General features: G+C 35.9%; 1 protein-coding gene across 1 annotated transcript; it reads right to left on the bottom strand.

Moving 5' to 3' along the window:
• Positions 1 to 438: 438 nt before the first annotated feature.
• On the bottom strand, positions 439 to 8,930 carry LOC131046435 (uncharacterized). The gene is made up of 12 exons (XM_059217501.1): positions 8,377 to 8,930; positions 6,832 to 8,253; positions 6,669 to 6,734; positions 6,081 to 6,199; positions 5,796 to 5,975; positions 5,606 to 5,692; positions 4,815 to 5,510; positions 4,451 to 4,685; positions 4,222 to 4,287; positions 1,588 to 1,674; positions 1,134 to 1,477; positions 439 to 1,047 (listed from the first exon to the last, which is right to left on the bottom strand). The coding sequence occupies exons 1-12, from the start codon at positions 8,699 to 8,701 to the stop codon at positions 745 to 747; spliced, it is 3,930 nt and encodes a 1,309-aa protein (XP_059073484.1). The 5' UTR covers positions 8,702 to 8,930; the 3' UTR covers positions 439 to 744.
• Positions 8,931 to 12,155: the final 3,225 nt, after the last annotated feature.

Below are 12,155 nucleotides of genomic sequence, written 5' to 3'. Positions count from 1 at the left end.
CCTGACTAAGATGCTGAAGAAATTAGTGTAGAACACTAATATTTGTTGGAGATAATTCTCCTTTTCAAGCTCAAGTTCTTCACATGAATGCAATAATAGATAAAATATATCAAACAATACATTTGAACCTGATATGCTAATTTGTCCAATCCCATCTCGCTAACTGGCACAACACTGTCCTGGCAGGAATTAGGCTACTACGCAGCTCTTATTTATAATGAGGTCGCTTGCACTTTGTCAATCAATATTATATTTTAAATTTCTCAATCAACATTAACAAATTCCTGCAAAGCACCTATGAAACATAAAGACTAAACAACACTTATACTATACTGCCATATAGACTGATTAACAGCAAAATATAGCACTGAAAAAATATTAACGTTAGAAATTAAATAAATATCTGCCCAAAACTGAGTGATCATACACAGCTGCAAATTAAAGAAAATAATTATCAATCCTTCGGTGTAAATTGGCTGTTTAATATTATGAAAAACAGCAAACTAAAACTTAAAACTAAACTATGCATTCATGCACTTATCATGCATTATTTGCATTACTAGAAATAAAACAAAACACAAAAAAACTAAAAACTAATTACACATGCATCGATCATGCACATTGCAAACAGTGCATTGATCATGCATCTTCAACATATGAGTGTTTTGTGAGGACTGAGGATGCATTACAGCCCTTTCGTTACATAATAGGATATGATATGCCATAAAAGAGAGTTTTTGTTGATCACCTAGATGGCCATGGAAGATGGTCAATTTCGCAGTGAAGTCGAAATTGTTGAAACAATTGAATACCTTCCATTGAAACATCTTGAATTTTCAATGCCTCTTGTAACTTTGACAAATTTTTTTGGGATATACCTTGTTTATTTACATTTTTATTGTTTTTATTGAAACCTTTTTTATTTACATTACCTTCTGAATTTGTCAATTGAGACATACAGCTAGTAACAAGTTCACTAAGTGAAGGCCCATGTGAACGTCTTCTGTTTCTACCATTATCCTGCTCAACAGCAATTGTGTACCATACCTGTGTTATGAACAAGTGCAGTAATTAGATTTAGCTTTTTAGATATTAATCATTTGAGAAAAGAATCTCCTACTTATTCTTCTTACCTTGATTAGATGGTTCATTTCATATTTCCATTGCCAACAAACAAATACCCATCCAACCAATTCCACCTTCCATGTTGGTAAGCTGTATACGTTTCCTATTAGGGATAGAACATACCATGCAAATTTGTGATAGCTTAATAAGCACTTCCACTCTCGGGGAAGTTTCTGGTTTCCTGTAGTAAAATTCCTTAACTCATAAAAGAGATAAGCTTCTTCTTGCGTATAATTTGGCAGCAATATTTCTCTAATTAATTTTACACCTTCTGCAGATCTCAATGAATTAAGACTTTCATCGTATGGTTGTCTAAGCTTCATCAACCAGTCCACTGTTTTTTCAACAATTCCTATCCAATAACAGTTTATTTAGCAATTAACATTAATAATTCAAATAGATCATTATGCAAACATCATGCTCCAACTGATTTTTTCAAAACAATTCCACTTTGTCATCTACCTCTACACCTTCGTGTCAATTCATCACATGGATGTATATTTAACACTCTAGCATCATTTTCCGCTTCCCTTCGAGCACCATTTATCTCTGTGCAATGGAACAGTTGATGTAACACATACAATTTATATTAGTTTAGTATTAAGCATTTAAATGAAAGTATCAAATTATATATCAAAATACAATCTATTGAGGGGGCATTTCTGGCATTATTTATGGGGGATTCACTGCTCAATTGTTAGCATATTATATCTGTTCATAAAATGTATTTAATAATTATTAAAAATATATAGAAAATTATTGAATGTAATAGAGGTAAAATGGATAGTAATATATATTTTTTATATAAATGAAAAATAATAATAATACTTAGGGGAGACCATGTGGTGTGATGGTGGGGCTTCTTGTCTGAAATGTCATCTACCAAGGTTCAAACCTTGTCGGATTACTCTCTATTGTGTCAGCCATTGAGGTTGCTTACTCCCAAATTAAGCCTTAATTTGGAAAAGTTTTAGGGAGTTCTTATGCCATGATGGTGAGGCTTCTTATCGATAGTGTCATCAACCAAGGTTCGAATCTCAGGTTGTTGCCCTCTACCACCTCAACTATTAAGGTTGCTTACCCCCAAATTAAGCTAGCTAAAATTTGGAAAAGTTTTTTGATTGGGTCACATTTAACTAAAAAATGAAGTCAAGCGAGAGCAAAAAAGGAATTGAATGTGAGTGTGGGAGTGGGAGCAAGTGTAGGAAAGAGATATCTTACCCCACACAAAGCTAGAGAGAGGATAGATTAGAGGAAGGGGATGACAAAGATGGGTTAGGAGGATCAACAAATGTGTTTTTTCAACTCCTTTGAGGATGATGAGGACGTTTCTCTCATGGTAATGTGGCTAAAGGCAAAGTAGAATGCCCTTCAAAGGCATGATTTGATTGATTAGTATGATGAGGACTCCCTCATGGAGTTGTGGCAAGATGTGCAGAAGAAGGTTTCACATGTGCGAGAGTCTTCAAATAGGCTTGTTATTGCTACTTCTGTGTTGAGTGATTTAGGACTCTAAGGAGGGGATTTTTGTTTCCCTCTCCCGAAATTCATACGGAGTCGAGTGAAAACACTTTTCCTCTGAGCCCCGTTGCCACTCCTATTAGCCCTTCCAGGGTTTTAGAGGATCATGCCTAGAGAGATGCAAGTGGTCCTCATTGGCAACCTGTTAAAGCCTGTGATGAGGTTGTTAGGTTTGATGGAGAGGGTGATTCCCTTAGGGGTTGCCCTTCTATTGATGAGTGTTGGCCTGTTACTTCTATTGTGCAAGCTACAAAGGAGGAGTTTGATAGAGCCCGTGATGAGGTTGTTGGGTTTGATGGAGAAGGTAATTGCCCTAGGGGTTATCCTTCTTCTGATGGGAGCATGTCTGTTACTTTTGTTGTGCAGGCTGTGAGTGAGGATTTTGATGGTAAAGTCTGATGTTGTTGTTCCTATACAGCTTGCGTTGGTAGGAAAGATGCAAATAGCCATCTCAAATCCTTTTTTTTTTTTTGCTAAGGCGACTTCTTGGCTCAGGTACTCTCTCAATTGTTGTTATTAGAAGATGGATGATTCAGAAATGGAATCTAAGAGGCCAAGTACAGGTTGTAGCAATGCTAAATAACTTTTTCTTATTTTCTTTCCAATTGAGATGATTGCTCAAGGATCCTTTTAGATGGTCCTTGGATTCTGGGACAGAATGGCCTTTGCCTTAAAAAATGGTCTCCAAGTTTTAATCCTATGAGTGATGATACCATCAAGTTTCCTATGTGAATTAGACTATTAGGGCTTCCATTGGAATACTGGGATGAGGAAGTTTTTATGTTTATAGTTGTTTATAGCAACCACTTTTGGGCAGTACTTTAATGTTGATTCAGTCACAAAATTTAAGAAGCATTTTCTTTTTGCTCAATTTTGTGTGCTTTTGGGGAAAACAAGGGACTCCCAACTCAGGTTATCCTATCTTCCAAATATGACGACTGGGTGCAATTGATTGAAGTCGAAGACTCTTTAGAAGTATGCCATTGTTGTTGTCAAGTGGGTCGTATTACTGCTAGTTGATCTAGCAAAAAGAAATAAAGGAACAAACATTGGTTGTTGTTGAGGAATGCATATGGCCAAGGATGCGCAAAAGGTAGAAAGTAGAGGGAAAGCTCCTATTAACTATATGGAGATGGATAACTCTTTCAAGGATTTGAGGTTGAATTATTGAACTGCTTGTGAACTTATGTATCCTCCTTGTGCTAAAAAGAGAAGTTTAGAGTTGAAAGACTCGTGCACTATGAAGCAAAAATCATTGGAGCGATTGGGGTTCAAACCATCCTGACTTTGGGTTGGTTGTTTGTAAGGAGTTGTGTCTGTTTGTTGATTCTCTTGATTGCCCTTTGTAGTTCTGTTATGCTTAATGGCTTTTTTTCACTTTTTTCTATGTGCAAGGATTTGCGCCTTTTCAAAATCTCAACAATAATATTTAATACCTTATTAAATAAAGCTCTAAAATATTACCATTACATATATTGTTAGTACTACATGTTTAATAATAATTTGTTGGAAATAATTAATTTTAATACATGCAAACATCAACTGTAGCGATGTTCAAAACTTTCAATTACATACCTGCTGGAGGTTCTAGAGGCACTACTAGACCACGTTGGCTTTTGGAAACACTCTTCTTTTCTCTATCTGTGAAATGGAGTAAAGATACAGTAAATCAAACAAACCATATATTAGTGCACTATAAAACATTTCTGGTAGATTAAATGAAATTTATTGTGGTCTGTTCCTAGTGCTACCATTATATGTGCTACTATAATGAGTATGTCAGTGATCTCAATTTCAAACTTACATTTTGGTGGAATTTTATGTCTTAAGTGGTATTCTAAAAAGCTATTTGATTCTTGATCTGTGGGATCTGGCAAGCTTAAGGGGATTTGAATAATTTTACGGATAAACTTTTCCGCTAGATCATCGCCAGCAACTTGGAAATTTCTTGTAATTGCTCTTTCAATCATTTTTTTATCCATCCCCAGTATGATATTGATTTTGCATTCAGCTAAGACCAGATTTATTGCTGATAGCACCTGAGTAACCAGGAAATAAATAGTGTGACCATTTAAAAAAAAAATGTTAAAGATAACCCATTAAATGACCAAAAAGGAATTTAACTTAACCCATTAAATGACCGAAAATGAATTGAACTTCATACATACCTGTAATATGACCTTTTCTTCGCATCTATCTAAGTCATCCACAAAGGTCACTATTCGAATGTCATGTCCAAAGGCTGGCATGAATTTGGGGATACTTGTATTTTCAATGTTGTCAGGACATAAACCAAACCAGTTCCCACACCATAGGCCTAAAATGAAAGAGAAAAACCAATGTGGTTGTTTTCCAAGTTCTTTCTTCAAGAAATTGATGTCATTAATAACATCTTCTTGATAGCCAAGGTGATCTGTATGGTTTGGTGAGGTGACATATCCCAGCATTTGTTTGCTCACGGGTTTGACAACAGAAATAACTGATTTAAATACAACCCATAGACTAGCTACAAAAGTTAAAGGTAAGGATCCGTACATTAAAGCATGGAATTTTGTTTGCTTGAGTAGTATCCAGACTATCAAAACAACCCATAAGGCAAGAGATATGCTGAGCAGAGAAGGTAAAATTACTTGAAACCAAATGTTCACATTTTGTCTGGCCCAAGTATATCTCCAGCAAGTACTCATCCATTGGGCTCTTGTCATTGCTTTCTCAATTTCTTTACTGATTGTTACTCCCAGACCTGCCCAAGCTTCATTTTGGTCTCTGTAGTGCCATGCATTGTATCGAATTGTTAAAATTCGGGGGACTTCTCTCATTGCATGTTCTTGTTCTTGTTGTTGTGATACTGAGCTTGATTGTAGCTAAACAAGAGCCAAGAGAACAAAACCAATCAAGATTCAATTCATATCTAATTATTGAACATGCTTTATAAATTCGGTTGTGATTTCCCACTAACCATCTGGTTATTATCCATGCATGCGAGTGCCTTATAAATATCATGATATCGATGTTGATATTCCTTGAGCAGAGTTGCAAGCGGATTCTGTTTCATGTAAGTCATCAAATGCTTATTAGGAGACACCTATAGATAACTTGTACTATTAAATTTAACATATACCTTAACAAATAATCAATTCAACTTATACCTGGTTTTTGGATTCATTTTTTGATAGATCTAATAAATTGTGAACCCCTCTATTAATCTGTTGATATATTTTTCTGCCTCTTGTACTAAGGGAGATTTTTTTAACTCCAACAAATTGCTCCGGTGGAAGAAGATTTGGAAATGTTAGCTGAGCTGCTGTAATTAATAGAATCTTTTCGGTCTACAAAAATGCATGCGTAAGCTATTATTTCAGTTTTCTAACAACTTCCGAGAATCACAATTGATTGAAACTATTTATTATCAATAGAATTTTCACTTAATGTACCTGAATCATGAGACTGGATTTTCCCATGCCCCATTCTCCAGAAATGCCCACTGTGATTGGGGATTCAATAAATCGATTTAAAAACAGAGCAGCTAGACCTTGGGCAAAGACATATCTTCCTGTACCAACTCAAGCATATTGTCTGGTTTTGTCAGCGAATGCAGTTAAAAGTATAAATCATTGATAAATATAAATTTTTAATTTCAAATGAAAACTGAAATTGAAATGGGAAGTTTGAGGTATTAATGTATAGTTCCTGTGTGTTTGAATCACTAATAGGATTGGAATGAAGAAAAAGTAGTTGTTTCAATATTAACACGTCTCTGTGTTCTCCTTAAAGTCTAAGCGTATAAATCTGTACCATAGATGATAGAACATCATCTGATCTTGATAATGAATTATTCTTCCTGACTACCCTTGATTCATAAAACCAACAATTTTAGAAATAATTTGAAAGAACAGTATCTCCTCCATAAATTCCGAAATATAAATGCATTATATATCGATTTTGGACTAGATAAGCTAAGGGAAAAAACCCATGGAGAAAACATGGGGGCACAATTTATATGTAAGTCAAACAGCTCGTACCAAGTTTATCCTCCATACTCGGTTGATCTCGTCCCTGCTCTTTTATATGCTCCAGTTGACTTAGTACTACTCTCCAATAAAAAATACAACTATGAGTAGATGTGTTAAAAAAACGCAAAAAAAGTGTAAAAACCATAGAGGTCAGGCCTTGATCATTACATACCATCTTCAACGGACTCTTTTTCTTTTTGTGACTGCAATCTGCTTGACCAAGCTGTATCATGAATGTCTTTTATACTAGCGCCTCTACTAAGAATCTCCCATGCCATCTCAACATTATTATTAACTGCCGCTGCTCGTAGCAAATGTTCTGTGTCTTCTAGCTTTTTGGTTTGAAGATAGTTTTTAACATCATCAGGCACATCTTCCATCTCGTCTGCAGTGCCAATCCCAGTTGCAGAGGCCCACAACAAAAGTGAGCGCTCAGAACTAGTTAGATTAGCATGCTCTAACAGCGCTTCGCAAGTGGCACGTCCTGCTTTGGGAATCTTCACTTGAGCCGCATGGTGCAAAGCTGTTTTTCTCTGACCGTCACGTTCCTTGAGCAGGCAGGACCCTTCATCTACGAGCATCCTTACTAAATCTGCATGGCCTTCACTTGCTGCTAAATGAAGTGCTGTTTTACCGAAGGAATCAGTTGCTCGAATGTAGTTTATTCTTTTTGGAGAGTCGCGACTTCCAATATGAGGTAGTAGTTTTTCCATCATTCCTATATCCCCTTTGTATGCAACAATGTGCCATGGCGTCCTCCTTTGGTGGTCCTTTGAATTAATTAGGCGCTCCCTTAAAGTAAAACGCCGTGGTAAACAATCCACGATGCCTGAGTCATAACCTCTCTTTGCTGCCCAATGAAGAACGTTCCTTCCTAGTATATCCTGTCTTATAATGATATCTTCAAATGACTTGTCATATGTTTTTGCAAGTAGCGAAAAGACTGGTCCATGAGGCAAGGCATAATGGAACAGCGTCTTTTCTTCCTCGCCGACTGCATCTGGGAGCTCAACAATCCCGCTATTTAACAAACCATTGACTAATTCTGTGTATCCTCTCTTAACTGCCTCAACGAAAACCTCTGCAACGGGAAGTTGAAGATTGTTAATATTGTTTAGCAGTTGATCTGGAAATAAAGCCAATAACTTTGTGGTTATGGGAACGCATTTTGCGTTTTCGAATGCGATTATAGAGGCTGTTTCCTTGAAGGCCTGCCCGTATATCTCTATAGCTAATTCGACCGTAGCCACACCCCAGGTGGGTCCATACACATATGGGAGCCCAGCGCCATCTATGGATTGGTCGCTTGCATTTCTTAAAACTGCCTCGGTCTCCTCCCTCTCATCTGTCATTTGCAATTCGCGCCCAGGAGACGTTAATTGCCTCACTATTTTCCTCAAAGGAATACTATCATCGATAGATGTGAAAGAGTCTGACGGGATTGGATGTGAGGAAGTTCGCCACAACCAGTACAGCAGCTCCACATCTTCATAATAGTAAGCGTGGAGCCATGCAACTTTTATCCCCTGTGGAGAAAGATTGATTCCATCATACAGTTTTTTTCTTAACGAATTACCATCTGATGAGTAGAAATCTGCAATAACCCACTGCATGACATGAGATGAAGAAATGATATAAATGTAAAATTGCCCAACTCAATTTGATGAATAAAATAACCTTTAAAACACTCAAAACAGACTACCGTCAATCATTATACCTGAGCAGTTCTGCCATTTTTTTGCACTTCCATCCCACTTTTTCCCCTTAACCACAGCGTTCCAAATACAGTCTTTATCGGCTGTATCGTGGAGAGCATTACAATCATCATTCATCCATCCGTCCAAAAGACGTATCTTACCACGACGCTCTTCGTAAAAAGGGCTAATCTTCTTCACGGGCAGTTCCCATTTTTTAGAAATGTCTATATTCTTTCCGATTTCTTCAACTGTTGCCAAACGGTAGCCCTGTGGCATCAATGGTCCTCCATTAAAGAGAAACCTCTTGAACTTGAGTCTCACTTTGCTCTGTTGTGGCTCTTCCATACCGCTAGGTGACTAACAACACAAGACTTCTGCGGGAATGCCTAGACTTCAACCTAATAATGTCAGCCTTAAACTTATAGAGAAAGCCATCTATTAGTTGAACGCAGTTCCCTTTGCCTCGGTGCGTTTTCTTTTTAGCTGGTGAGAACTCTGGTTTAAGGCGTATGAAGGGGACGGAATCTGACCTATAAATTGTCTGGTAGATAGAGACACATTTTAATAAAAATACATAATTGAAGTTGACAGAAAGACGGGGGAAATTGCTTAGAAGAGTGATATAAAGACAGTGGGGTTGAATTGCTTTGCATCCCCTTCATTTTGACCTTTTACGTATTAATATTCGACTAACTTTAACGCATTAACCCAAGTCCATAAAATGACAGCGCTATAACTACATTCATTCCATTCATGTATGGGGGCATTAGTTCATCCCGACTTTGAATGAATTTTCTAATATCTTTCATGTGATACCGTACAATAGTGGTCAGCAAGTTTACTTTTATATTACCCAATGAATGGACAGAAAAAGTCAGTTAGTGGGCCAGAATTATGTACTTATTAATTATTATTGCAGTGGCACAATAAGCCCACACAATTACTGGTCCCTCCCCTGTCCACAGATAAATGACAGCTAAATTTTGTACTAAAAGTATTGAGGATGGAAATTGCTTGGAAGATGCAGAAACGTATTTCAATAAAAAGAGGTGAAACAGTGATATAAAGACAGCAGGAAAAGAGTAGCAGCAGTAAAATGCACTTGGATCACGATGATTTACTTTCACTACATTTCTATCTTTTATGCATTAATATAATCCACTAAACCAACCAAGTGCATGAGATGACAGCAAGTGCATCAGAATCCACATGCAAACTATCCTTTGGAACTTTCCAGCTTTGACTGATTCAATGAATTCACTTTACCAAGTTTTTCTATTCAATGTTTATTTTGATAAAACATCCTAGGGGAAGGGTACCCAAAAGTCATCATAGCAAATTCATGCATTTTAAGCTTCTAAATGATATATTAATTTTGATATTTATTGGTTTTTTTTCATATGTAACTTAAGTAGTTATAGCTATTGTTTTGGCTTCTTGGTAGTTACATAGAATATTGTGGGATTCATTTTGTTCGCAAGGGTAAAAAAGTAGTCATTTTGAGTTGACATTTTATACACATTCATTGTCGTCCCATTAACCGCTTGCTTTGACCACCACAAAATTTGCACAATTGATCCAATACTTATGCACAAATGCCATAGTAAGTAATTGTGGGCTACTAGTATTGGTATCATTCAAGTTGCACAAATGGTCTAATTATTAACTTATTTCTAGTGATTGGGTATTCTAATGGGTGACTATTTGCCCACTAGATGATTTTTTTAGTGGGCTTTTAATTAGTGAAATGCAATGAATGAAAATTGGAACATGAATGGTAATTAGGCCCTTCACCTAATATAATTATATATTAATTAATTTTTTAATTTTTTTAATCAATGATCACTATTTATTTATCTATCATCAATAGATTTATTCTCATCACAGGAAAATCACTTCCACATGATAATATAATATGTTTCGAAATGCAGTTACATTTTTTTCTTTCTTTAAAATAATATTACAAATATATCTCATACTATACATGAAATAGACACAAGTAATCGATAGAATGAACTATATTAAATCTAAAATGTCCCAAATACATGAATATAATTAAAAATAATACATCTTTCCAATGGGTCAAGTATTACAACACTTAATAATATTTTTGTCAAGTACAAACAAAGTAATAAGACAATCCACCACTTAAACTAATAAGACAAACCACCACATAAACTAACAAGGCATGTTCCTTGGCCACTATACATACCATTTTCATATTGAATCAAACAAATGAATAAGATGCAAAGAAATGAGGTAATCACCTGGTTATTAGGAATAAACCAACAACACTAATAGACAAAGTTGCAATAAAAAGAAAATAGTAAAAACTCTAAGCGAGCAACAAAATTACGAAGGCAACCAAGCAATGTTGTAACTTGCGTACAAATACAATATCATGGTTGTATCAACTCGAAAAAAACATACACAACTAAATCTATGACAACTCAAGATCTTAAGAAAACCTTAGATGTGAAATTTAAGCATTTGCTGGAGTTGTTTTGAACATATAGTGTCAAATTAGTGAAGTTGTAGTAGTTGAAATTTGATCCTATCCAAGTGATTTCTAGTCTTCAGTTGTTTTTTATGTCTTTCATGTAGTTGAGAACACAAAAAAGCAGTTTGAAATATGATATCAGAGTAAAATCTTAGCATTTCACCTTCATGATGTATCTTATGGTTTGAAAAGATAGCCATGCATCTACTTTTCCAAATGTTTAAGGAAAATAATTTCTCATGGTGTCAACAACAATTTTCTTTTGAAGATGTGGGCTCAAGATTACTTCTTTCCAATAAAGTGTGTGATTAAAAAAAGGTAGAGATATTTTTAAAAATAGCATTCCACTTTTCTTTATATATATATATAGAAGAAAGTACATATATCAATATCCAAAAAGGGGAATAAACCCTTGAAAATTCCATACTATTTAGTCCCTACCTCTAGCATAGGAATTAAACCCAAATACATAAACATACTAATAAAAACTATATAAAGCAAAAGGGGATTAACCCTAGCAGTAGTTGTAGATAAATTTGTAAAAACAAACTTCCCCAACTACCCAAAAATTATCACAAACTAGTGTTCCCTTGATTAATAACATGAACATGCCCCTTGCAAAAATCTTATAACAAAAATTTTACAAAATTGTTGCAACAAAGCATGGAAATTAAAATCTCACAATTTCATTTTTTTCTTCCTGGGCCATTAATCTAGTAGTCTTTTGGCTCAAAATTCGTCATCTTGGCTGCATCTTTCTTGGTTTCTATGGCCTTGCGCAACTCTAGTTCCTTGTCCTGAATGAAATCCTTCAGGTTCACCTAGCCAAGTTGAGCTTCTTTAGTTCTCACTTCTTGATTTGCACCATCCCTCCACAAGAATAAGGGTTTGAATTCAGCATCTACCATTGTTCACAAGCATAATCCCTTCGCCGAAGGGACTCCACAACCCTCGACCCACCACTGCCCGAGTCATTAATGACATAAGACCACACAAAGAGTGATTAGGCATGCATGCCTTCACAACCCACACAACTTCCTCCTTCATCCCAAACTACAAACCTCATGCCACCAACATGGAAATGATGTCCATGTTGGTGTGGTACCTAAATTTAGAAAGAAGATATTGTTCTCCTAGCAATGTTTCAATAATCTACAAAAACAAGTCATCATCAAACTTAAAATTACCTCCCAGCCTCTTCTCTGAAACCTTCCCAAAGAAGGCCAATTGTTGTTTAAATGAATGAAGCGAGAGATTTGCTTCCATGAGTGTTGTCTGTTTGGTTTATCTTCTGCCCTT

This window comes from Cryptomeria japonica, chromosome 1 (genome assembly GCF_030272615.1).
Source record: "Cryptomeria japonica chromosome 1, Sugi_1.0, whole genome shotgun sequence".
In the NCBI taxonomy this organism is placed as follows: Eukaryota; Viridiplantae; Streptophyta; class Pinopsida; order Cupressales; family Cupressaceae; genus Cryptomeria; species Cryptomeria japonica.
Note: the sequence above shows the minus strand (reverse complement) of the source record. Positions and strands in the feature narration are given on the sequence as shown.

Bases quoted from the DNA above. Each gene is read 5' to 3' on its own strand.
- LOC131046435 (XM_059217501.1), bottom strand. From the start codon at position 8,701: ATGGAAGAGCCACAACAGAGCAAAGTGAGACTCAAGTTCAAGAGGTTT. The intron at 6,735-6,831 runs GTATGTAATGAT...ATTGGAGAGTAG, and splicing joins AAAAGAGTCCGTTGAAGATG to TACTAAGTCAACTGGAGCAT. The intron at 1,478-1,587 runs GTAGATGACAAA...GTTATTGGATAG, and splicing joins ATTGACACGAAGGTGTAGAG to GAATTGTTGAAAAAACAGTG.